At 50.0% G+C, this 25,760-nt stretch overlaps 3 protein-coding genes across 6 annotated transcripts; 2 read left to right on the forward strand and 1 right to left on the reverse strand.

Annotated features, from left to right (window-relative positions):
- The first annotated feature begins 3,840 nt into the window (after positions 1–3,840).
- POMGNT1 (protein O-linked mannose N-acetylglucosaminyltransferase 1 (beta 1,2-)) lies at positions 3,841–13,510 on the forward strand. Of its 4 annotated transcripts, none has more exons than XM_036256275.1 (22): positions 3,841–3,948; positions 4,416–4,592; positions 5,197–5,311; positions 5,443–5,561; positions 6,208–6,273; positions 6,363–6,476; positions 7,339–7,456; positions 7,646–7,744; positions 7,895–8,022; positions 8,378–8,448; positions 8,678–8,753; positions 8,960–9,043; positions 9,133–9,174; positions 9,369–9,427; positions 9,753–9,825; positions 9,908–10,036; positions 10,126–10,251; positions 11,748–11,812; positions 12,007–12,051; positions 12,266–12,401; positions 12,666–12,775; positions 12,858–13,510. In XM_036256275.1, the coding sequence occupies exons 2-22, from the start codon at positions 4,473–4,475 to the stop codon at positions 12,943–12,945; spliced, it is 1,983 nt and encodes a 660-aa protein (XP_036112168.1). In that variant the 5' UTR covers positions 3,841–3,948; positions 4,416–4,472; the 3' UTR covers positions 12,946–13,510. The 4 variants fall into 4 exon arrangements, with proteins under 4 accessions (XP_036112168.1, XP_036112170.1, XP_036112169.1 ...); XM_036256277.1 differs by having other exon boundaries at positions 3,887–3,948; positions 4,322–4,592; positions 12,858–13,507; XM_036256276.1 differs by having other exon boundaries at positions 3,890–3,948; positions 4,298–4,592; positions 12,858–13,507.
- A 2,890-nt stretch (positions 13,511–16,400) lies between these two features.
- TSPAN1 (tetraspanin 1) lies at positions 16,401–21,090 on the reverse strand. Its single transcript, XM_036256852.1, has 8 exons — positions 20,980–21,090; positions 20,472–20,536; positions 17,663–17,869; positions 17,383–17,457; positions 17,168–17,266; positions 16,935–17,087; positions 16,753–16,836; positions 16,401–16,565 (listed from the first exon to the last, which is right to left on the reverse strand). Exons 2-8 carry the CDS (start codon positions 20,526–20,528, stop codon positions 16,518–16,520), a joined length of 723 nt encoding a protein of 240 aa, XP_036112745.1. The 5' UTR covers positions 20,529–20,536; positions 20,980–21,090; the 3' UTR covers positions 16,401–16,517.
- Positions 21,091–24,634: 3,544 nt separating this feature from the next.
- Positions 24,635–25,209, forward strand: P3R3URF (PIK3R3 upstream reading frame). The gene is made up of 2 exons (XM_036256700.1): positions 24,635–24,878; positions 25,166–25,209. Exons 1-2 carry the CDS (start codon positions 24,635–24,637, stop codon positions 25,207–25,209), a joined length of 288 nt encoding a protein of 95 aa, XP_036112593.1.
- The last annotated feature ends 551 nt before the right edge of the window (positions 25,210–25,760 follow it).

The following is a 25,760-nucleotide window of genomic DNA, read 5'->3' on the forward strand; positions in this document are numbered from 1 at the left end:
GGTGGTTCCCCGCCCGCACCGCGCGGGGGTGGAAGGAGCGCGCCGTAACCCTCAGAAAAGCCGCGCACAGCCTCTGGTCCTGGAATGCTTAGGGCTGGAATGCAATAGGCTGATTCTCGATTGGTACCTCAGGGAGCATTCGGAGAGTTCAGTGCCTTCTCCCTACCCTGTCAGGAATCCAGCCAGGCACACAGCAGGCGCCCAATAAATGTTTGCTGAATGAAGGCTAAGCATGCTTAGACGTGGATGTAGGAGTTTAAGGAACAGTGGTAACAGAGCTGCAGAGGGTGAGCTGGGTCTAAAACAGTGGTTAGGCCAGGCTGGTGTGGTTCAGTGGTTGAGCATCTACCCATGCACCAAGAAGTCACAGGTACAATTCCGGTCAGGGCACATGCCCAGGTTGTGGGACAAATCTCCAGCGGGGGGCATGCAGAAAGCAGCCAATTGATGTTCTCTCTCATTGATTTTTCTATCTCTCTCTTCCTCTCTCTCTCAAAAATAATAATAATAGTAATAATAATAATAAAACAGTGATTAGAATTTAGCTAGCCACTGACAGACACACAAACACACCTAGCCACTGCATTTAGACTAGGAGAGTGGAAAGTAAAGTTTGGCCAATGAGGAGCAAACAATATTGAAATTGAAAAAGTCCACATGGGCCAAATCATGCTTGAGCTTTTTTTTTTTATCCTCACCCGAGGACACTGAGGACATTTTTCCATTTTTTGTTCAGATAGAGTGGGAGGGAGAGAGAGAGAGAGAAACATCGACGTGAAAAGGACACATCGAGTGGCTGCCACCCACACAACCCAACCAAGGCCGGGGACAAACTGCAACCGAGGTACGTGCCCTTATCAGGAACCGAACCCTGTCTCTCTGGACCGCAGGCCGACGCTCTAACCACTGAGCCAAACCGGCCAGGGCCATGCTTGATCTTGTAAACTGATATTTCTTATGCTTGACCATGCATATAAATTATTTTCAAATCTTGTCAAAATGCAGATTAGGATTCTGTAAATTTGGGTTGGGGCCTGAGATTCTCCAGGGATCACACTTTGAATAAGAAGGTTATAGAAGACAATTCTAAGGTACTTGGATTTTATCTACAGGTGATGAGGAGCCGTGAAAAATTTATGCTTTGGGCCTGGCCGATCTGGCTCAATGGTTGAGCTTCGACCTATGCACCAAGAGGTCAGCGGTTCAATTCCTGGTCAGGGCACATGCCCAGGTTGTGGGCCTGATCCCCAGTGGGGGGCATGCAGGAGGCAGCAAATTGATGTTCTCTCTCACTGATGTTTCTATCTCTCTCTCCCTCTCTCTCTAAAATCAATAAAGAAAAAATATTTTAAAAAATTATGCTTTGGCTTGACTTTGTTTGTTTTTTTTTTTTTTTTATACTCACCTGAGGACATTCTTGCATTTATTGAAACAGAGCAAGAGGGAGAGAGGGAGGAAGAGAGAGAGAGAAACATCATGTGAGAGAGACACATCGAGTGGTTGCCAGCCACAACACGACCCCAAACAGGGCCAGGGACAAACTGCAACCAAGTTACGTGCCCTTAGCGGGAACCAAACCTGGGCCTCTCTGGTCTGCGGGCCAAAACTCTAACCACTGAGCCAAACCAGCCAGGGCTTGCTTGACTTTGGTTTTTAATCCAAATAATTCCAGCCCTTTGTTACAGAAGGATAAAAGATAGTTACCCCTGCCCCATCCTTTCCCACCTCTAGTCCCACTCCCCAGAGGCATTGCTTTTAGGTTTTGTTTTATTTTTATTTTTTTTCGTCTGGTATTTATACTCATAAACCCACAATAGGCTTATACCACTATTTCTTCATTTTAAACATTGTCTACTGACTTCCTATTATGATAAATATTGATTTACTTCACACCCTGTACTTCCCTTCATCCATTAGCCCTATATATTTTTATCATTATTTTTAGTTCATCTAATGGTTACCTTTGTAAGTTTAAGCAATATATTTTTCCTTAGTATCTCTTGATTCATGGATAACTGTTAACATTTTGGGGGATATCATCCCACCATTTAGGAAGCAGATAGAATGTGGAGAGTTAAAAAACATGTAACTGGTCTTCTAGCGTCTCTTTTTAATCTACAAAAAGTGAACATTCTCTTAAATTGGATTATATTGCTTCCCTGCCTAAAATTGTTCCATGGCTACCCACTCATTTCAAATAAGTATCACCATCACCTGGAAACTTGTTAGAAATGCACTATTCTGCTCTGCCCCAGCCTGCTGAATCAAAAACTCTAAGAATGGGACCCAGTCATTTGTGTTTTAACAGGTCCTCCAGATATATCTTTTTTTTCTTTGTTGATTTTATAGAGAGAGGAAGGGAGAGAGAGAGAGATAGAAAAATTGATGAGAGAGAACATCGATCGGCCGCCTCCTGCATGCCCCCCACTGGGGATTGGGCCCACAACCTGGGCATGTGCCCTGACCGAATCGAACCGGTGACCTCTTGGTGCATGGGTTGATACTCAACCACTGAGCCACACCAGCCAGGCCAAATAATTATTTTGGTTGTTGTTATTTATGATCTGAGAGGGAGAACGGGGAAGGGAGAGGGAGAGAGGGAGGGAGAGAGAAACATCGATTTGTTACTTCACTGTGGTAAGGGAAGTGCTGTGTATATGTATTATTTCATTTAATCTTCACAACAACTCTACAAGTATTATTATTATCACTATAGTGCAGGGATTAAGAGTGAAATCTGGCCCTGGCCGCTTTGGCTCAGCCATTAGAACGTCAGGTTCTATTCTTGTAGAGGGTATGTACCTCCCTTGCGGTTTGTCCCTGGACCTGGTCAGGGTCATGCGGGAGGCAACCAGTCCATGTGTCCCTCTCACGACCATGTTTCTCGTTCTCTCCCTCCCTCCCACTCTATCTGATGATAAATAGAAAAAATATCCTTGGATGAGGATAAAAAAAAAAAAAAGAGTGAGATCTGGAGCCAGGCAGTTGGGGTTTGAATTCTAGCTCTCCTATAGCTTTGTGACATTGGGCCTCATTTTCTTTCTCTACAGGATTGGGATAGTAATACTACCTGTTGTGGTGGAAGTAAATGAGTTAGTATAAAGTTCTTAGAACTGTGGTAGAGTAAGCATCATATAAAGAAGGGTATTTCCATTTCACAAAAAAGGGAACCTAGGCTGAGATGTGAAGTGACTTGCCCAAGGTCTAGGTGAGTAGTAGAACCAGGTTTTGGTTGTTGTTAACCTTCACACCTTAGGATATTTTCCCCATTGATTTTTGGATAGAATGGAAGGGAGGGAGGAGGGCGGAGGAAGGGGGGAGAATGAGAGAGAGAGAGAGAGAGAGAGAGAGATCCACTGGCTGCTTCTCCTGACCAGGGCCAGGGATGGAACAACCTGCAACCCAGGGACGTGCCCTTGACTGGGAATCGAACCCGTGACCCTTCGGTCCGCAGGGCGACGCTCTAACGGCTGAGCCAAACCGCCTAGGGCTAGAGGCAGGCTTTAGCATTCAAGGGCCGCGCCTGGCCTAGACCTGGGCGCAGCCTTGTCCAAGCAAGGGGAACCGGCAGCCGTGTCCAAGGCCGGTATCCTCTCAGACCCCGGGTGCCGTGCGGTCTCGTTCAAGGCTCCAGCACTCCGACTGGAGTCACGTTTGCCACCTGGCGGTGCTGGAGGTGGAGAAGCAGCTCCTCCCCAGCACCCACCCCGCCAGCCGGTCAGGAGATAAGGACTCGCGGTCTCGCGGGCTGCACCCCAAGCGCCGCCCTCAGCACCGCCCGCCGCCCTCTCACCTCCCGGCGGCGGCGGCGGCGGCGGAAGCGGGGAGGCGGGCCGGGCGGGCCGGGGCGGGGCCACGAGCGGCATGGAGGAGGCGGAGGCCGCGGCGGGCCGGGCGGAGCGGTGCGGGCCCGAGCGGGGCCCGAGCGGGGCCCAGGGTCCCTGAGCCGTGAGTTCCCCCGGGCGGGTAGGTTTGGCGCGGCCGGGGCAGGTCTCCAAGGCTTCGGGCGGCCCTGACTCCTCGGAGGGGAAGAGCAGGGCCAGATAGGAGGGCGCAAGGGTGGAAGGGTGTGGAGAATGGGGGAAGGGGGGAAGCCGCTGCCCTTGCCCACCCCAGGACCGGGGAGGCCTGGGGCTTGGTCCTTTTGGGGGCTGATGAGCCTTGAAAGCCGAGTATTTGTCCTTTTCCTCTGGGTCCCTGGGCAACCCTGTCAGTTTTCCCAGCCCCGGGGGAGTTTCCAGGTGCTCTGACTCCTCTGAAGGTTTTCTTCCCAGAAAAGTTGAGCCACTTTTCCCAGGTCACACAGTATGGATTCCTGCAGGGAAGAGTTACTGGGAGGTCCTCCCTCATCTCTCCAGAAGGCATCAGACTTTAGGAGGAACACCTTACTCCATGTGACCCTCCGGTCCCCTCAGTTTCCTGAAGGCATGGGGTGTCCAGGACAGTGGTGACTGGTGACCCTCTTGTCTGGCATGGACGACTGGAAGCCCGGCCCCCTCATCAAGCCCTTTGGGGCTCGGAAGAAGAGGAGCTGGTATCTTACCTGGAAGTATAAACTGACCAACCAGCGGGCCCTGCGGAGATTCTGTCAGGTATAGAGATGTCCCAAACCTCCTAGGGGCTTCCTCCCAGCCTTATCCCAGCCTAGACTATGAGCACTGGAACCCACCTTAGCTGCCCTCACCCTAGAAAGGGGTAGCAGGTTCCTGCAGGGGAACCCCTTTTTGTCATGTCCCTGCCAGGTAGTGGTTTGGGCCCAGAACCCAAGTACAGCTTCCTAGGTTTCCAACAGAAGCCTGAAGTCTGATCAGAAGGCTTTGCCTGGGATCCTACACCGGTCAGGAACCTAGGGCTAGGACCCAGGGCTTATGATACCCAGCTGGTGTGCTGGGACTGACTCCATCTCTAGGAACTAATTGTGGAGGGAACCAAGGAAGTCACAGCCTCACATGGAAGCATATAGTAGTTCTGGACAGGGAGAGCCCTGGTGAAGAAGGAAGGGTCAGTGGGGTGTCCTGGAGAAGGTGGTCATGAAACTGGACCCTGGTTGGGGGAGTAGAGCTGGGCAGACAGGGAAGAGAGACAGACCATAGGTTCTCCCTATGTCATCACTATAGCCAGAGCCCTCCTTTCAGGAAAACCCTCAATGATTTGGAGGGGGTGCCCCTTTTTAGTCATCCCCACCTCTCCCCTCAGACAGGGGCTGTGCTTTTCCTACTGGTGACCGTCATTGTCAACATTAAATTGATCCTGGACACAAGACGAGCAATCAACGAGGCCAATGAAGACCTGGAGCCAGAGCAAGACTACGGTGGGGCCAGGCTGAGGATGGGATTGGTGTGTGAGGGAGGTTCCCTGGGATCTCATGGCTGAAACAGCAGACAGATCCCAAAGGATGAGACTGCTGGAGAGATGCCTTCGTGACCTGTCGTATCTTTATAGATGAGGCCCTGGGCCGATTGGAGCCTCCACGGCGCAGAGGCAGTGGTCCCCGAAGGGTCCTGGATGTGGAAGTATATTCAAGCCGCAGCAAAGTATATGTGGCAGTGGATGGCACTACGGTGAGTGGGCTGGTGCCTGGTCTACACTCCTTTCTATTCAGGGTGTGGTACACTGGCTTTGGGGTCCACTGCCTCAGTAGGAACTGTACCTCTGTTAATTTCTACGTGTGTGACTTTGGGGGCCTCAGTTCCTCATCTGTAACCTGGAACTAGTGATTTTGACATGTCAGGATTATATGAAATGTACTATATGTAGTGGGATTTTATCAGAAGTAACCATTAGTATTAGTTAACAGTTAATTCATTGTTATTTATGTCATAATTACTAACTGGTTCCTTCATTAGCCTTGGCCTTGTCTCGGGCACTGGGGACCTGAAAGTAATCACACTTGGCCCTACTTTGAGGGGTTCAGTCTAACAGATCGTGATATCTCCAGCATGAGGCAGAGATAGTCACGTGCCCTAAGAGCCATGAAAGCCATGGAGGGGAAGGTTGTAGAAAGATATGATCTCTTTTGATGGGGCGCTATAGAGGCTTCCTGGAAGAGGTGGCCTTCAAGCTGGGTTGGAAGAGAATTGTGTAAGAGGCATAGATGGGCAGGAGGGGAAGTTTCATTTCATGCAGTTGTTCTTTTTTTTAAGTGCCCAAAAAACAGACCTTGAATGCCAGAGTGAAGAGTTGGACTTTTTCTCTGCCACCCTGTAGGTACTGGAAGATGAGGCCCGCGAGCAGGGCCGGGGCATCCATGTCATTGTTCTCAACCAGGCCACGGTGAGGTTCTAGGGGTGGGGACCTGGAGGGCCAAAGCCGAGTCCTCTTTGCTGATGACACTAACTCATGAGTGGTGTGTGCCCTACCAGGGCCATGTAATGGCAAAGCGTGTGTTTGACACTTACTCACCTCATGAGGATGAGGCCATGGTTCTGTTCCTCAACATGGTGGCACCCGGCCGAGTGCTCATCTGTACCATCAAGGTCAGTGACACTACCTTGGCCCCATCCCCTAAGCCCCAGCCCCCACCCTGTCCATGGCCCTGGGTTTTAAGCCCCTAATGTACCCCTAACAAGAGACTCTGGAGGAATGTAACTCAGATTCCAATACTAGTCTTGTCATTTATATTAATTGAGCATATAGTTATTGAGCACGTACTAATTGCCAGGCACTGCTCTTGGTGTGGGGCTACAATGGGAAGCAAGACAGAGTCCCTTCCCTTAAGGAGTTTGCTCCAGCAAGGCAAGATTTTTTTTAAAAAGCAGCCAAATAAATGTTTAAAGTCAGGAAATTATAACATGAGGAAGAAAATAAAGCAAGTAAGAGAGTAATGGGGGATGTATTTTGGAAAGAGAAGGCCTCTGTAAGGAAATGACATGTGAACAGAAAGCTGGAGGAAGTGTGGAATGAGCCATGTAAATATCTGGAGGGAGAGCATTCTAGAGAGGAAGAATGGCAAGTGCAGAGGCCCTGAAGTGGGAAGGTACTTGGCACATTTGAAGAACAGCAAGGATGCCAGTGGTGCTGGAGCAGAATAAGGGAGGGGAAAAGAGTGATGGGAAGAGGGCAAAGAGAGGTAGCAGGGGACATAGGTGCAAATTGTGTGGGATTATGGTAAGGTTTATTAGCCTGGTGACTTTGGATGGTTCTCAGATTTCTCCCTAAACCTTCAGATTTCTTATCCATAAAATGATAGTATTCATTCACGGAAGGTTGTTGTGATAATTTAATGAGCTAATTTAAGTAAAAGGGTTGACATGGTGCTTGACACATAGTTAGTGCTCCATGAGGCCGGGTCTTCTGGAACTGTGCTGTTCAGGCTGACCGCCTTCTTTGGTCTTCCAGGACGAGGGCTCCTTCCACCTCAAGGACACAGCTAAGGCTCTGCTGAGGAGCTTAGGCAGCCAGGCTGGCCCTGCTCTGGGCTGGAGGGACACGTGGGCCTTCGTGGGACGAAAAGGAGGTGCCGGCACCATGGTCCATCCACCCTATAGTATTAAGGGCCCGGGGGAGCAAAACCCCACATGGGGTGGGGAGGGAAGCAAATAAGTGCCAGTGGTGGTGAGTTGCATGAAATTGGACAGGGAGATGGGAAGAAGATCCAAAACTGGAGTCTAGGCCCCCATTATTTCTCGTCTCTGCCCTTTGCCAGGTCCTGTCCTCGGGGAGAAGCATTCTAAGTCACCTGCCCTCTCCTCCTGGGGGGACCCAGTCCTACTGAAGACTGATGTGCCGCTGAGCTCAGCTGAAGGTGGGATTGGTGGGGGCTGGGCTCTGGGGCAGTGCCTGGGCTGGGCATTTGGCTCTTCTTCATGGGACTTTATTCTCTTGAGGGTGTCTGGAGTTCTTCAGACCACACTGGCCTCATACCCCCATCCTGTTGACCCTTTCTCTCCCTCAGAGGCAGAGTGCCAATGGGCAGACACAGAGTTGAACCGTCGCCGCCGTCGCTTCTGCAGCAAAGTTGAGGGCTATGGGAGTGTGTGCAGCTGCAAGGACCCCACACCCATCGAGTTCAGTCCTGACCTAGTGAGTGGGGCCTTAGGCAGTAAGGCTTGGACTCCTTCCCAGCTTGGCAGGGAGCCCTAGGAAAGATCCAGGTTGGGCTTTCTCTGCCCTAGCCTGGGAAGGGACCAGGAGCTGAGGATTTACACTGAGCTCTGAAAGACAGGGCATCCTGGGCATGGGGTTGGGCAGGGTGCGGAAGGTAGGTCACATGAGCAAAGGCCTGGAGTCAGAGTTGGGGTGAGTGTGTAGAGGGCCCAGAATAGGGAAGCCTGTCTTTTCCGTGAATTCCCCCTAGCCCTCTAAGAACTCTTCCCTTGGTAGGGATCCCAGTTTGAAGAGAGAGTAAGGCGAGAGCTAAAAGCTATTTCTCACTCAGCTCCCAGACAACAAGGTCCTCAATGTTCCTGTGGCAGTCATTGCAGGGAACCGGCCCAATTACCTGTACAGGTGAGCCTGGCAGTGGGCTGCATCCAGCACTGAACAGGAGGGTGCTCAGTGGGTGGGAACCCCAGGCTCATCTATCTGCAGGAGGAACTCTTGAGGTGGGCAGAAAGACAACAAATTTGAGTTCCATTTATATATGTGGGTAAACATGGGGAATGTGGGCCCATCTGTAAATACAGGGGAACCCTGAATTGGGGGACAAAGAGGCCTAACCCATCCCTGGGCTCCCCAGGATGCTGCGCTCTCTGCTCTCAGCCCAGGGGGTGTCTCCCCAGATGATTACAGTTTTCATCGATGGCTACTATGAGGTGAGTGGCACTTGGGGGCTTTGGGTGGAGCAGAGCACATTGTGGGTGCTGAATAGCAGTGATCACAGAGGATTGGCAAGGGAGGCAGCCCAGGCAAAGACTGTGAAATGTGGAGGGCTTGGCATTTCAGAGCCTGCATAGGTGGGTAGGGGGAAGATGGCTAACTGGATGACCAGTGGCCTTCCCCCCCTTCCCCCCCCGCCCAGGAGCCAATGGATGTGGTGGCGCTGTTTGGTTTGAGGGGCATCCAGCACACTCCCATCAGCATCAAGAATGCCCGTGTGTCTCAGGTACTGACTAGGCAGGGATGGAAGGGGCAGACACCTGGCAGCACCGTTCACCCTAAAGCTCATGTGCCCTGTTTCTATTCCCCACCCAGCACTACAAGGCTAGCCTCACTGCCACTTTCAACCTGTTTCCGGTGAGTAGTAAGGACACAATTCTTGGGCCTAGGGAGGGAAAACATGAGCATAACACCTGGCCTTGTGTAGCAAGTTCTTCACCCTCCTTATTTGGAAAATGGGGATAGTGCTGCCTGAGCAGTGGGGTGAGTGTTGAGGAGACATGAAACTGGAAAGATCCTCTTAGGATCATGTTATCCCCTTCCTCCTGCAGGAAGCTAAGTTTGCTGTGGTTTTGGAAGAGGACCTGGACATTGCTGTGGATTTTTTTAGGTGAGGGGAGTGCCCCTCAATGCAGCTTCTATAAGCTGCATGGGGTCTCTTTGCTGACTAAGTCTCCAGGGAAGAAGGCAGTGAGGTGTCTTGAAGAATTTTCTGGAAGAAACAAGCTCAAAAGAGGGGGAAAAGTCTGAGCAAATGTAGGATGGCAGGTGTTGGGCTGGAGTAGAGAATTGAAAGGATAAATGGAGACAGTGGAGATTTAGGAGGAGGGGGAAGAGGCATGACTTTCTAGACCCATCTTCAGCCTTTCCTGCATCACTGTGTGACTGGGTTTGTCCCTGTCCCTCCCTGAACCCCTGGACCCTGCATCTCTCAGTTTCCTGAGCCAATCCATCCACCTGCTGGAGGAGGATGACAGCCTGTACTGTATCTCTGCCTGGAATGACCAGGTAGGCTGAGTGGCCAGGGGTCAGCTGGGGAGTTTGTAGAGGCCCTAAGCTAATACTACCCACCATGGCCCCCTATCCCCAGGGGTATGAACACACAGCTGAGGACCCAGCAATGCTGTACCGCGTGGAGACTATGCCTGGGCTGGGCTGGGTGCTCAGGAAGTCTTTGTACAAGGAGGAGCTTGAGCCCAAGTGGCCCACACCAGAAAAGGTGTCCTGGCAGGGTAGGGTGAGTGGGCTGGGCTGGGCTCCCCTACCAGCTTGGAATCTCTTAACCTTCATAATGTGCCATGCCCCCAGCTCTGGGACTGGGACATGTGGATGCGGATGCCTGAACAGCGCCGAGGCCGAGAGTGCATCATCCCTGACGTTTCCCGATCCTACCATTTTGGCATTGTGGGCCTCAACATGAACGGCTACTTCCATGTGAGTGGGAGGCAGGGATGTTGGGGAGGGGCACAGTATGATATATAGTGCAAAGAGCATGAACTCTGGAGCAACCCCATCCAGTTCTGCCACTCACTAGCCATGTAACCTTGGGGAAATTACTGATCCTCTTTTTTTTAATCCTCACCTGGGAATGTTTTTTATTGATTTTTAAAGAGAGGAAGGGAGAGAGAGAGAGAAACATTGATTAGTCTCCCATAAATGACCCAACAGGGGATCAAAACTGCAACCTGGGTATGTGCCCTGACCAGAAATCAAACCTACAACCTTTTGGTGTGCAGGACCACACTCCAACGAACTGAGCCACCTGGCCAGGGCTACTGATCCTCTTTTACCTCACTATCTTTATTTGTAAAATGCAAATAAAAATACTGTTTTTACCTCACAGGGTTGTGAGGTTATGAGGTTTAAATGAGTTAATATATGAAAAATGCTTTGAACTATAAGCATTATGTAAGGGTTAGCTGGTATTATTTTTATTATTACTATTCTTAGCACTAGACTGTGGGTGTGGGGAGGGTATTTCTGTTGGCAGGCATTTATCCAGCCCTGTGAGCTCTGCCTTCTGTCCTTGCAAGTACTGGGGTCTGAGCCTAAGTCTCAGCCTGAAGTGAACAGGGAGGTCCCAGGTCTCCACCCCCTACATGGCTGTGTCCATAGGGCCACTCCTCAGTTGTAGCAAGGGAGGCCCTGAGACAGTCCAGCTCAAAGAAATGGGCATCTTCCAGCCTGTAAACTCTTAGAAGCCAGAAGGGTCCTCAGAGGCCAGCTAATACCAGACCTCCATGCATTTCCCCGAGAGGGGCAGGCATTTACCTCAGGTCACTCTCAGCACCTTAGTCATGGCAGTTTCCTCTCTGAGTTCAGACTATCCCTTTGTCCACCACCCTCTGCAGGACGTGCTCCTGGTTTCTGTGGCTCTAGAACAGCAGGCCCGCCCTGGCCGGTTTGGCTCAGCGGTTAGAGCGTCGGCCTGCGGTCCGGAGAGACCCGGGTTCGGTTCCCGCTAAGGGCATGTATTTCGGTTGCAGTTTGTCCCCGGCCCTGGTTGGTCGTGCGGTGGCAGCCACTCGATGTGTCCCTTTCACATCGATGTTTCTCTCTCTCTATCTCTCCCTCTCTCTCTCTCCCTCCCACTCTATCTGTACAAAAAATGGAAAAATGTCCTCGGGTGAGGATAAAAAAAAAAGAACAGCAGGCCCAGGGAGAACCACTGGGGACAGGGACTAACTCAGGGGTCAGTGGCATGAGCTGCTGGTGTGGACATGAGCTCTCTGCCAATTCTTAAGCCCAAATTAAAGCTAATAAGAGCCTGCCAAGGATACTGCAAAGGGGTTGGGGAAGACAGAAGGAAATTAGAGGGACCTTTTAGGTCCAGGACTTCATTTGTGGGCCTGGGGATATGTGGTGGGGCAGTGGGCAGGTGTGGGCCAGACATTGTAAGGCCCTGATTTGGACCCTCATCCCCACTGCAGGAGGCCTACTTCAAGAAGCACAAGTTCAACACGGTTCCAGGTGTCCAGCTCAGGAACGTGGACAGGTTGGGGCTGGGGACAGGGCAAAGGGAAGGATATCTAGGAGCCTTGATGACTAGTATTTGACAGTCCCTTCCAACCCTGGGGCCTTATGTTTACCCCAGCCCTGCTCTCTCCCAGTTCCCATGTGACCCCCAGCCCTGCTCCTGGGACTTTAGGAGCTACCCTCTCCCTTGACCCATATTTCCCTCTGCTTCAGTCTGAAGAAGGAAGCTTATGAAGTGGAAGTTCACAGGCTGCTCAGGTATGGCCTAGGGCAGTAGGGTTATGTGGCAGGGAGTCAAATACTGGAGGTCTTGGCCTCATAATTTGTGGGGCCCACTGCAAAATGAAAAGTGGGGCTCCTTGTTCAAAATTTATTAAGAATTTCATGACGGCAACAACTAAGCAAGGGGATTTGTGTGATACACTCATGAGTGGAGCCCTATCTTGCTCTCCCTCCCACTCCCCCACTGCAGTGAAGCTGAGGTTTTGGACCATAGCAAGAACCCTTGTGAAGACTCTTTCCTGCCAGACACAGAGGGCCATACCTATGTGGCCTTTATCCGAATGGAGAAAGATGATGACTTCACCACCTGGACCCAGCTTGCCAAGGTGCCCCAATACCACACCTACCCTAGGAATACCTGTTCCCCTAAGATACTGGCAGCCTTTGTTCTAGAATCTTCTACCTCAGAACCTTCTCTTTATCCTCTCAAAACCCCTCTTCCAATCCCCTTGTCTAGATTCATATTTAAAAAATGCTACCTCTTATTAAAAATACTTTAAGAAAAATATTAATTTGGGAGATTTGTAAAAAGAAAGAAAAAGATGCTATCTCTTACAATTGAAGAGGCTGCTGTATTTCGCCCCCACTAGTGCCTCCATATCTGGGATCTGGATGTGCGTGGCAACCACCGGGGCCTGTGGAGATTGTTTCGGAAGAAGAACCACTTCCTAGTAGTGGGAGTCCCAGCCTCCCCCTACTCGTGAGTGACTTTTTTTTGCCCTTGGAAATGGGAAACTAGCTGGATTAGGTGACTTGCCTAATGACCTCTTCTTATCTTTCAGGGTGAAGAAGCCACCATCAATCATCCCAATTTTCCTGGAGCCACCCCCAAAGGAGGAGGGAGCCCCAGGAGCTGTAGAACAGACATGAGACTTCCTTCAGGACCCTGCAGAGCTGGGTACTGTGTACCCCCAGGCAGGCTAGCCCTTCACCCCATGTAGGATTTTGTAGACACTGACAGGGGTTGGGCTGGTTTGTTTTTAACATAAGACTTAATTACTAACTTCAAGGGGAGGTTCCCCTGTTCCATCGCCCCTATTTCTGAGTTGGAGGTCTATTTATTTACTTCCTTGTTGGGAAAGGGCAGGGTAGTACCTGGTCTCCCTGGGCAGCTAATCCTGCCCTTTGCATTTCTCCTCCCAGGCCTGGCTCAGAATTTAACCTATTTATTTACTGTTGTGAGGGCCTTGGAAACAGGGTGAAGCCTGAAGGACCTTGATTCCTTTATGTATTGGGGTGCTTCCCTGAGGGTGGGGCTGGCTCTTACTCAGGAAATTGCTGTGCCCAACTCCCGGACAGGCCCAGGAGGGGCCCACCCACTGATGCAGACACTCTGAGACCCTCACACTGAACCAGGCCTCTTAGCCTCATCTTTGTCCAGGTTTCCAAAGCTGGATAAGGTGGTCATTGATTAAAAAAGGAGAAAACCTCTAGGGATGTGTCTTATGATTGTGTGTGTGTGTGTGTGTGTGTGTGTGTGTTATGAGAGAGAGAAAGTGGTCTAGATGGATGGTGAATTGTCTTATGATTGTGTGTGCATGTGCGTGTGTGTGTGTGTGTGTGTGTGATGAGAGAGAGAGAAAATGGTCTAGATGGATGATGAGTTTTCTTTACTGCCCTCCACAGAGTTTATCTTGCATTTGGTGCTATTTAGCCACCAGGGGATGCCCAAGTCTTAGACTTCAAGGTTTTTCTTAGGTTCCACCCTAGAGCCTGATCTGTTGGGGCTGAGCTTGGAGTAGCCACCGGACACCTTTTTTGCCACTGTTTGACCACCAACCTGTTTCCTACTTATCTTATCAGGGCCAGGTACTTGTCCCCAGAGATGGAACAAAAGAGCAAAAAGAGATGCTTGGGGGTGGGAAGGCAATGGGAGCACAGGTGAGTATAGTGAGGTGTGGGTGGGAAGGAAGTGGGTAAGACTTGGATTGGCATCATTCAGGAGGCTAGAATTGGGCTGCAGATGGAGACATAGAAACAAGGATTTTTGTGGCCCTTAGGGGACTGTATGCAGATTTCATAGCTGGGCATTTTTTTCTGGAGAAAAGCCTTTACACACACACATATATATATGTTTTTTTCCTTTATTGATTTAGAGAGAGGAAGTGAGAGGGAGAGAGAGAGACACACATCGATGAGAGAGAACATCGATTGGCCTCCTCCTGCATGCCCCCCAATGGGGATCAAGCCCACAACCTAGGCATGTGTCCTGACTGGGAATCGAACCGGTAACCTCCAGGTGCATGCCACACCAGCTGGACTATATATGTTTTTATTGATTTTTTTCTAGAGAGAGAAACATCCATTGGCTGCCTCCTGCACACTCCCTACTGGGAGTCGAGCACATAACCAGAGCATGTGTCCTGACCGGTATTGAACTGAGACTCTCAGTCCATGGGACAGTGCTCAATCCACTGAGCCACATCGGCCAAGCAAGCCATTGTTTTTATCACATTCTTACCCAGTCATTGATTCAGAGAGGTTAAGATCTAAGTCACAGAGACATGAGAAACATTAATGGGATTGTCCATAGAGAATGAATGAGATAGTTCAAAGCAGGGGAAGTTTGACATTTAAGGGATCTATGAAGGACTAGGATCAGAAGAGAGTATAGAACATTTCTGAGAAAAGGTCTGCCTGCAGAGCCCTTGTGAGGTGAGCCTGGTGAGCTCCTCTAGAGCCTTGGGCAGGAAGGCAGGAACTGATAAACTCCTGCCCTTTCGCCAACTCTGCCCCTGCCTCCCCAACTGGTGCCTGGAGCTCAGCTCCGCGATGCAGGAGGTTGGTGTGTGGTTTGGATGGTTCTTGCCAACCTGTTGCCTTCAATGTTTGCTGGAGTTAGAAATATTGCTTGAGGTGTCATAACAGCCAGATTGAGGAGCAATTAGCTCACAAAGAGGTGTTAGGCCCGCCCTGGGCAAACAAATATGCAAGCTTCCCTATTAGGCCCTAAAAACTGGACTGTCCCACCCAAGCTGAGTACTTCCTGATATTGCTGGTAGTGCCTACCATCAAGAAAGACTTGACACACCTCTGAGGGGTTATGTGTGCAAGGTATAGTAAAGTGGGGAATGGGGCTCATTGTTTTCCCTGCCTGCCCCCTAGTAGGCCCCTGATTTGGGCCTCAAACTAGCTCTGGCCAGGTCACTGTTTCTTTTTGGGCTCAGCGAGGGTTGATAGTTCCTGGCTTCTTTAGAAAAACCAGAGAAGAGGGGTCCAAGAATTAAGAGGAAGCAAGGAGGACTGGTTAGCCAGGTGAGGTTTTGCTTAATAGCAGATACTGTATTCTCCAGCCATAACCTCCTCAGTGTTTCTGGTTCAGCAGCAATCAGATCTACATGGGGGGCATTCTGGCCTTCTGGTAAATCTGTTGCCATGTCAGATGGCGTAGATCCAAACTCTTCACAGAAGGTGTGGGCCTGGAACTAGTCACATGGCCTTTCTAGGCCCAGTTTCTAGGGGGTGGTTAAAGCAAAATGGAGATCAGATCTGGACAGTAGTTGGCAGGCTAAAATCAAGAATAAGTTCTTTCAGAAATTCCCAAATCGGACAGGTGTGGGGCTTTGCCTGAGTGGCAAGGGTAGGCAGCTTGGAGCCTCCAATGGGATTTTCAGAGGGCTTCCCAGAGTCTAAGGAGTGACTCTCTCCCATTGCCCTGGCAATATTTCTGGTCTCTCCACCCTCACCTGGGCACAAGCTTGTTATTTTCATAGCTTTCTGGTCCAGTGCCCCTACCCAGGAATGAGTAATTTCAGACTAAAGTCCTCCTCTATTATAGGAAGATAGACTGACCCAGCCCCTACCTCCTCCCTCAGTGCCCTCTTGGCCATTCCTGTTACACTCCCTCCTAGGCCTGGAATCCAAATGGAGGGAAGAAATAGTCGTCCACCTCCACCCCACTTCTCTTCTGCTACCTTTCCAGGGACCTCTGAGTCTCCAGTCCCAGTGAAACCAATTTAGGCAAGATGGGTACCTTTCCCCAAAGACACAGATGAAAAGAGTCCCAATGGAAACATTTTAATTGGTTTATGAATTCTGAAGTGCCTTCACATCTGCCCAGTTACTGCTGATTTTGCATATACCCAGGATATAGGGTGCCTTACTCCCCAGTGGAATACTGTGGTCACCAAGAGCTCCTGCTGGTCTGAAGGGGTGTCAAGGGTTTAAGAGACAGACTGGAGGAATGGGCAGGAGAACCAGCTACCCTAGAACTGGCTCTGAAACCAGTGGGCCACAACCCCATCAATGGAAGGCAAAGTCAGGCCCAGACTGAAGGGGTGGTCCCTATGTGGCCCCAACTCCACAGCAGCAAGGCTGGGCCCACTCTGGCCCAAATGACACTGTTAGATCCTGTCCCCACCCTGATCACAGCCTCCTGCAGTGCCAGGGTGCTTCTTCCCAGTTCTTGTGTAACAGCAGCAGTGGCGGAGGCAGAAGTAGACTTATTTCAAATTGCAGTACAGATACATGGACACAATCATGGCAGCCAGCTGGTGGGAAAGCAATAGGGAGAAATGAGGGGACATGATCATGGTCCTTAAGCTTTAGTCTCCTGCCCCTCAACCCCCCTACATGAAGCTCTGTTAGAAGTCCATCTCCTCTAGAGAGGCCTCAGAGCTGGGTCAAGTAGCTGTGGTCCAGTGGGGATATCCTGCTCCAGCCTTCTCACCCTCTTACCTCCAAGCCCCCAATTCCGGCCGCCACACCACCCACAGTGACTGCATTGGTTTGGATGTCACTCAGCAGCTGATTGAAGCAACCCTTGGAGAAGGGAAAAGAGCACTTTAGCACCTGCCTCTCACCCTCCTTCAGCACTCTGAGGTCATTAAAGCAGCCCAACCTTCCATGCCAGCCCACACCTCTACAGCTTTCTCCTCGGCCCTCTTCTTGGTGCAGGATTCCGTGACTGTGCTATTGACATCAGAGCAACAGTATGGGGGAAAGACTTTGTGGTCTCTGAAGTATGGAGAGTTCTCAAAATCTGTGTAGTTGTTGAATCCACAGCACTTGAGCTGGAGACAAGGAGGGGAGGGGAGTCAGTGGGGCCTTGCTTCTTTCTCCCCACTCCAAAACCTCTCCCAGCCCACCTTACCGCTTCCATGGTGGTGTCCCACACTTGGGTGAAATCTTTCTGGGAACCATATTCATTCTCAATGGTGTTCACTACCACCAATGTCAGGATGTTCTTAGCCTAGGTGGAGCAGGCCAGTGTTTAGGGCCTGATAGTGAAGGTGGCCATTCACAGGCCACAGCCCATTTCCAGGGCTTTGCCCAATCTTACCCCCCTGCCCTGTCCTCAATCCTCACCGTTGAAGTATACACCAAGGCGACCACAGCAGCTGCAACCTCAGCAATGAAGATGATGAGGAGGATGAAGAAGAACTGAGTGGGAAACAGGTTTGCATTTTAGGGAGAGACAGTCTCATGACTTTCTTGCTAAAACCCACCCCTATAAAAACGAGGGAGGGGCCCCTTTACTGAGGCCCTTAGAGTCTAGAACAGGGTTTGGGGATCACCAGGACCTGGTGTCAAGGGTGAGGGGGCCCTGGGCCTTGGTTATGGGCCCGTGGAGCTGGGTTTGACACACCATCATGAGGGCACACTTATTCTCCGTGTGAGCACCATAGCAGCCCAGGAAACCAAGAGCAAAGAGCACAGCCCCAGCTGCGATGAGGAAGTAGCCCACGTTGACAAACTGCATGGCACTGGATGATGCTGGCCCGAAGATCTTCAGGAAGGATGGTCCATCGACTGACACCCAGATCCCCACTGCCAATAGGGCCACACCACAGAGCTGTGGACAGAGAGGCAGACCTTGAAACAGTGCTGGCAAGCAGTTTCCTACCACACAGTTGAGTCAGGATAATGGGAGATGAGAAACTTCCCCTTATATTGGCTAAGGAGTCTAAAAATTCATTCTGTAGGGAGGGAAAACATCCTGTAGGGCCAGAAGGATGGGAGCTGGGATACCCATAGTCAGCACCAGGCTACACACCCAGGTACATATAAATAGGATCAGAGGTTCCTAAAATATCCACTGGAGGGGGTTGGGGACAAGACTTCTCCTCTCACCAATGCTGCCAGGATCCTGCCACATAGCTAAGCACCTACCCTAGCCTATTTCCTCCCCAGGCTATAGGTGCCTGGAACACCTCTATCCTCTGATAGGTGGAAATGGGGGTGGTAGCATTAAGCAGGCTCAATAGTAACCATGGTAACGAAGGCGGGGCTGAGTAACATTTACTTACAACCTTGCAGAGGGAGGTGGTGAGAAGGGACACCTATCCTGAGGCCCCATTTGGTTCTTGTCCAAGGTTAGACTCCAGGCCTGCCCTTCATCCACCCTAGACCTCTCCTTATAGAGACCAAGGGGAAGTTCAGCCAGAGCTCTAAGCTCTCTAGCTCAACCCCAAACCTCAGCGGGAATCCTGAGGCACAGACTGGGGAGGAGGGCACTGCCCAGTTCCCAAAGTTCTTAAAGCAAAGCCTTGCGGATCCAGAGCTTCAGTGGATGAATCATTCTGACACCGCATTGGTGGCCCAGTTCCCACTTTCCAGCTATAGAAACTGAGGCTAGAACCAGGAGTGAAGTGGCAGATTGTGGCTGGATTCCAGGCATGTTTGCCCAAGGACAAAAAGCTGGGCTTACAGCCTCCAGGGTCAAATTTCAAGGAGTCTAAGGCCTGCCCTGCCCTGCCCAGGCTGGCAAGGTCTGTGCTACAGAGGCCAGAAACCAAACCGGATTTGCCTTTAACCCCCTCCAGCCAGAGACTTTACAGTCCAAATTGCTGGGACCTGTTTCTTTTCTAGATACATGGCTAAAGGCTAGTTCCCAAAAGTCAAAGGAAGCCCAAGACACAGGACTCAGAGACACTGGAGTCAGAGTGTTTCATTCCCCCCAGACCATTTTCTCCAAATTCATCTATACTTCATGTCTCCACCTCCTCACCTTTTACTCATTCGAACCCACTCTAATGTGGCTCCAAGGTCTCTGAGGACATCCTGTGCTAAATCTGGTAGCTACCTCACGCCATATCCTCCTTGTCCTCTCTACCTCACTGTCCTTGTTTTCCTCCCATTGCTCTTTCTTTCTCCATCTGCTTCCTGGTGGCCATTTCTCCCCTTACTCCTTATAAACTGGGTTTCTCGGAGTTCGCTCTCCCTTAGTGCTCTCACCCACGGCTTCAACGACCACCTGTGGGCACATGACTTCCAGTTCCCACCTGAGCTGCTATTCTGACCTGCCTATGAGACATCCCCTGGGGTTGTTCATGCCAGAGACATGGGCATCATCTCCAAGACCTCTGTCTCCCTTGCTCCTTCTTCCATTCCTCAGCTACCATCTGAGGGCTTTCACCGTTGTCTACTTTGTAGATTTCTCCCCATTTCCATTACCATCTCCAGGGTTTACACCTCATTGCTCAACTTCCTCAAACATATCCTACCCAATTTGTTCCTGGTTTTTACTGCCTCTGGGCCTTTCCATGCTTTACAACTCCCTCAGGCAGGGCAAACTCCCCCCCACCGCACCCCACCCCCAGTGTTAGCTATTCCCTCCAGGAAGTCTTCTCTGACCAGCTTGAGTTCAAGCTCCTCTTACGGGTTCCCACAGCCCTTGTACAAATGCCAGAAATACGATGTTGCGGCTGTTTGCTTATTTGGCCTTCTGGACCCGAGATCCTCCAGGGCAGAGAAAGAGCTTGCTTACCTGTCACCCCAGCACTAAGCATCGAGACTTAAGCTATAAATGTATGTTGAATGAATAGGGCTGCTTGAGGCAGACCTTCTGCTATGTGATCTCTGGGTCTTTTCTTTTTTCTTTTTTGGTTTTCAATTAAATTCTTTTTTTTTTTTTTTAACTTATCTTTATTGTTGAATGTATTACAGATGTCCTCCCTTTGCCCCCTATTGATCCCCTCCTCCCGGCTTCCGCCCCCTTTCTACCTTCCCCACACTATTATCTGTGTCCATTGGTTACACATATATGTATATAAGTGCTTTGGTTTATCTCTTCCCACCTCCCCTCCCTGCTTCCCTTTGAGGTTCTGGGTCTTTTCTTTCAGCTCCCCATCATTACAGTGGCCACCGAATTTCCTTCCACATTAGGTGACTAGGGCAAACCATTTCCCCAATGCCTATGAAAAGGGGAGAATCGTTCTTGTTAGCCTACCCTGCCCTAAATCTGGGCTGAAGCTTCCTTTCTTTACTCTAACTTATGTGTCATCCAGGTGCTTCTGAGGGGACTTGGCATTTGGGAGACTTCTGTACCTCATCGTAAGGGGAAACTTGCAGGAGAGTCTGGGCATAGCAGTCTCCTATTCCTGAGCTTGAGCTCTGCTTAAGTTGTAACCCACTCCTATAGGGAGCCCCAAAGAGCCCACAACCCCCACACTTACAAAGATGAGAAAATTGAAGAAGATCATCATGGTCTTAATGAAGCTGTAGCACTGCATGGTGGCTCCTGGGAAGCAAACATGTATGAATTAGGACCTCCCCCTGCAACCCCAAGGCTGGCCCTGGCCCTGGCATTGAATCCTGAAATTTCATATTCCAGAATCCTGAATCCAACTTCCCCTAACACCAAACTTCCCCTGCATCTGGACTCTGGTACCTCAGGACGTTTCCCAGGTCCCATCCTGACACTCCTATCTGTCTGCACTGCCCAGACCCCCTACCAGCACTCGACACTCTGAGATCCTAACAGGTTCATCCACTGCCACCCAAGCCCAACTTCCACACTATAGGTCACTCCATGCCCTTCCCTGGCACCTATATATCCTTAATCCCTCCCCAAACCAACTATAGACTCCTTCAGGACCCTCCCCAGGGTCTTCCATTTCCCCAAACCTACTTTCAGATCGAGTTCCCTTCATAAGGTAATCTCTACCCTATGCCATTACCCACCTGTTCAGGACTCTTGGTAGTGACTTCTGAAAGAAGGATCTTCTGAGGCTCCAGAGGGGACAGAGAGCTCTAGGAAACTGCCACTGAGTGGGTAGACAGAGAGACAGAGAGCTGGTTCTCACACACCACTGGTCACCTGCAGGTGGGGCAGGTGTTTTAAAGGCTTCCTTCTGCCCGCCTGCCTGACTGCTCCACCCCAGCCCAGAGGCCTCCTCTTGCCCCTGCTGCCCCCTGCTGCCTGAAAATCCATCCCCACAGCCACAGGAACAGTGGGCCTCCACCTGGCAACACCAAGCTTGGGCAACGCCCGACCTGATCTGAGAAGGGAGAGAAATCTGGGCATGGGGACACAGAACTTCTGAGTGCCCTCCACCACAACAGTGTACATATGCATCTTACTCTATATCTACAGATACATTTATACATACCCTATGTGCTCACAAGAATACACGTTTGCCATCTAAATATTCACACCAGATACATACACAAACACCTACTGGTGCTCCTGAGTACACACACGTACACACACACACACACACACACACCACACACTTTTTTTTTTTTTAATCCTTACCCGAGGACATTTTTCGATATTTTGTTCAGATAGAATGGGGGGGAGAAAGAGAGAGAGAAAAACATCGATGTGAAAGGGACACATTGAGTGGTTGCCACCCACATGACCCAACCAGGGCCGGGGACAAACTGCAACTGAGGTACATGCCCTTAGCAGGAACTGAACCCGGATCTCTCAGGACCACAGGCTGACGCTCTAACCGCTGAGCCAAACTGGCCAAGGCTCTTTTTTTTTTAATCCTCACCCGAGGATATTTTTGCATTTATCTTCAGATAGAGTGGGAGGGAGGGAGAGAGACAGAGAGAAAAACATGGACGTGAGAGGGACACATCGACTGGTTGCCTCCTGCACGACCCCAAAAGACCCCACAAGACCCCAACCGGGGCCAGGGACAGAACCAAAACTGAGGTATGTGCCCTTGACAAGAATTGAACCCTGGACTCTTTGGTCCTTAGGCCAATGGTCTACTGCTGAGCCAAACCGGCCAGGGCCACACACACACACACACACACACACACACACACACACACACACTTTCAAGGAAGTGACCAATGTTTGGCAGCTTCTGCTCTTTCCTGTGAGTAGCAAACAACTCCTAGTCCTTTTCCCTTCACAAAACCTCAAATTCCCCATCTTCCTCCTCCCTTCATCTCTCCTCCCCACTCTTCTCTCTCCCCCTACTTCCCATCTTCTCTTAGCTTTCTGTGCATATCCTTTTCTTTCTGCCAGCAGGTGACACCATGGTCCCACAAAAATGTCACTGCCCAGTTGTAAAGCTCTGTAATGTCCACCACCTTCATTAATCCTGTGAGGCTGCCATCCCACTTCCCATTTTAACATTCCTGATGGTGAGGTGCTGGGATAGTTCTGGCTTTTGAGTCACTCAGACCAGGTGCTCAAATCCTGGTTGTGTTGCTTATTAGCTATGTGACCCTAGGGGGCATTTCTCTGACTTGGTTTTAAGCCTCTGAGTCCTAGTTTGTTAAAAGAATTGTTATAGGGTTGTTGTTGTTGTTTTTTGGTATGTGCCCCTAGTGGGAACCAAACCCAGGTCTCTCTGGACCGCAGGCCGACACTCTAACCGCTGAGCCAAACCGGCCAGGGCACAGATCATGTTTTAAATGCATTATATATATAGTAAGACTTTTTTCCCTTTCACAACAATCCTATGAGATAGAGTCCCTTATCTCTCTCTTAAATATGGGGAAACAGACGCACAGAAAGGTTAAGTTCTTGCTATGATCACACAGCTTATAAGTGGCAGAGCCAGGATTTAGCCCAGTCAGTCTGCTGCCAGAATCTACATCTTAACCACCAGACTGTCTATATTGATGGAATCTCTTAAAAGGCAGGAGGGGCTGGCTTCCAAAAAGAACAGGGAAAGAGGCCTTGATCTGGGACTTAAGTAAGAAGGTGGCCCAGGGCACATGGGTTTATAGGTATAGTGGCTAAAAGTTGATGGGGGGCAGGGTCATTTTCTACAACTGAGGATGGCAAGAGTGGAAGCTGGAAGGGCAGAAGGTGTGGGGACTTTGAGTGTGGTGTGGAGGGCCTCTCAGCCTCCCAGCTGGCTCCTGAGGGAAAAGAGACAAGGTGAAGGCTGGGGCGGGGGGGAGGGGGGAGTCCTACAGGTGGAATAAGAGGGAAAGGAAGAGAGGGCTGAGATGTAGAGGGAGATGGGGCAAGCCCAAAGTTCTAAAAGAACTCAGTGCAAGGCCTGGCAGAGCTATGGACGTTCCTGTCTCCTACAAGAATGGAGATAAACCCAGGGTTGGAACATCTTACATCCCTGGGGACGTAGCTGTTTCTTCACCTGCACTGATTGTTCACATGGCTTTCTCTTTTGTCTCAGGAAGAATTGGAATCAGGTCACATTAATCTATTTCCCCATTGTCCTGCACATATGAAGTTGTTAGTGAACATTTCCTGAATGAATGAATGCAGAATAGCGAGAATTAAATTTCTGGGCTTTGGCCCTTGGCCATGATGGATTTGAACCCCTGCCTGCCTCTGATTGTGCGACTTCACCTGAACCTCAATTTCCTTATAGGATTGATCCTTATCATTCACAGATTACATATTTGTGAATTTACCTACTCATTAAAATTTATTTGTAACCCCAAACCAATATTCACAGCACTTTTGCGGTTATCCATGGACACGCACAGAGCTGCAAAAAATTTGAGTTGCCCAACTCTCATTTTTTCATCTGAGGCTGTACAAGAGAATACCCTGCCTTCTCATTTCAGCTATTATAACATAAGCAAGTGTTCTTTTTGTGGTCTAGTTAGTGTCACATTTTTCTCATTTGGGGGCTTTTTATTGGTGATTTTGCTGTTTAAAAGACCCCCAACGTAACACTGAAGTGCTGTCTAATGATAAGCACAACAAGGTTGTGATGTTCCTTACAGAGGAAATACGTGTGCTACATGAACTTCATTCAGGTATAAGTTATAGTGCTATTGGCTGTGAGTTCAATGTTAATAAGTCAACATTAATTTTTAAATTAGGTGTCTTTAAACAGAAAAACACATAAAAGTAGGTGATATACTGATCAATTGATGAAAATATCATGACCTGGTATGAATCTAACCCTGAATTTCTCCTAGGAGCACTGGCTCAATGTTTGCTAATTCAGTCTTCATAGTGGTGACTTTATTAGAACATAAGTACCATCAATAACAAGAGTCAACTGTATATGAACTAGAAATAATTATACAATCTCCTTGTAAGGTTGTTGTGGTATTAAATGAGATAATGTTTTTAAGGTACGTGATACCATATTTTTCATATAGTAAGTGCTCAGTAAAAGTTATTAATATTGTTAATGTGGATGAGTGAGAAAGTAAAGGAGTGATTTTCTCCTCCTCAGAGTTCCTTTTCCCCAAGGGGCTAAGCTAAAGTTTTCTGGCTGGACTGATCCACGGAGAGAACTGTGAGAGAACCTGACCTATGGGAGGGGCCAGGGACCAGGATCTGTAATAAAGAGCCCCGCCCATATACAGACTCTGTATGTCACAAAGACCTCAGCTGCCCTGGCCAGCAGCACCTTCAGGCTCACTACAGAAGCTCTCTGTGCCCATGGGGCCTTCTCAGCTTGTCCGTGCCCCTCGGCCCCGGGGTTTACGTTCTCCCTACAGCAGGCCAGGTATGGGCTGGCCGAGGCCCAGGTTTCCCAAGATGTTCAAGTGTAGCCGCAGAAGGTACCGGCAGAAACCCCAAAGCCTAACTGCCACCACTGCAGCCACCAATCTTGCCACCATGGCCAGAGATATCAACAATACCCACACTGTCACCACCAATGTGTGGATCCTTCCACTGCAAGGTTAGCCAAGGGCCCTGAGCCAGGATTTGGGGTTGGGAAAACAGGGCCATTGAAGTTTTCCCCCACCTTAGACCTGCATAGGCTTTCAAGGGGACACATGCTCTGTGAAATATCACCCCGAAGGTATGGAGGGGTCTTGATGGCAGGTATCCTAAAAAGCTGAGAGCCTTAGTGGAGGATATATTGTCTGAAAGTGAAAGACTTGGGCAAGTGGGTGAATCTAAGAGCAGTTGAGCTTCCAGGACTGCTGCCTTCCTCACATTATTCCCTCTCCTTCCTCTCCTCAGTTCTCAGACGCCTCTGTCAACCTGGCAGCTTTTTGATCCTCTAGAAATGCCCAGAAACTAGTCCAGAAGCTTGGCTGGCTCCGGACCTGTATCTTCTAGGGGCCATGGGTGGTGAATAGCAGCCAAATACAATCATTTCTGCTCCAACTGCCTATTCCACTCTGAGGTACTTCCAGCTGACTCTGCAGGGTATGAGGGCTGGGACAGGCTTCAGTGACAGCAGCAGGGATCACAGTTAGACAGTGCAAGGACAGGACAAGGTCAGCAACACACACCATTTCTCCATCTTTGGCTTCAGCTTTTGATATGCTTTAGGAGGTTCAAGGGCCGTCCTGCCTTGCACTCCCTTTTGCACAGGGGAAAGTGTCTCCATAGACAACTTGGAACCTATGGGAAGCAAGGTCCTTGGGGAGGAAGATAGAGGCACAGATCTGAAAAGGACAGGATGGCCCTGGCCGGTTTGGCTCAGCGGTTAGAGCGTCAGCCTGCGGTCCTGAGAGACCCGGGTTCGGTTCCCGCTAAGGGCACGTACCTCGGTTGCAGTTTGTCCCCGGCCCTGGTCGGTTGTGCGGGTGGCAGCCACTCGATGTGTCCC

This window comes from Molossus molossus, unplaced genomic scaffold (assembly GCF_014108415.1).
Source record: "Molossus molossus isolate mMolMol1 unplaced genomic scaffold, mMolMol1.p scaffold_m16_p_12, whole genome shotgun sequence".
NCBI classification, from domain to species: Eukaryota; Metazoa; Chordata; class Mammalia; order Chiroptera; family Molossidae; genus Molossus; species Molossus molossus.

Coding starts and splice junctions, on each gene's coding strand:
- P3R3URF (XM_036256700.1), top strand. CDS start 24,635: ATGGGGCCTTCTCAGCTTGTCCGTGCCCCTCGGCCCCGGGGTTTACGT. Junction 24,879..25,165: donor GTGGATCCTTCCACTGCAAG/GTTAGCCAAGGG, acceptor TCCTCTCCTCAG/TTCTCAGACGCCTCTGTCAA.
- TSPAN1 (XM_036256852.1), bottom strand. CDS start 20,528: ATGCAGTGCTACAGCTTCATTAAGACCATGATGATCTTCTTCAATTTT. Junction 17,267..17,382: donor CCTTGGTGTATACTTCAACG/GTGAGGATTGAG, acceptor TGCTCCACCTAG/GCTAAGAACATCCTGACATT. Junction 16,837..16,934: donor CCGAGGAGAAAGCTGTAGAG/GTGTGGGCTGGC, acceptor CCCTTCTCCAAG/GGTTGCTTCAATCAGCTGCT.
- POMGNT1 (XM_036256275.1), top strand. CDS start 4,473: ATGGACGACTGGAAGCCCGGCCCCCTCATCAAGCCCTTTGGGGCTCGG. Junction 9,175..9,368: donor CCACTTTCAACCTGTTTCCG/GTGAGTAGTAAG, acceptor TTCCTCCTGCAG/GAAGCTAAGTTTGCTGTGGT. Junction 12,402..12,665: donor CCTGGACCCAGCTTGCCAAG/GTGCCCCAATAC, acceptor CGCCCCCACTAG/TGCCTCCATATCTGGGATCT.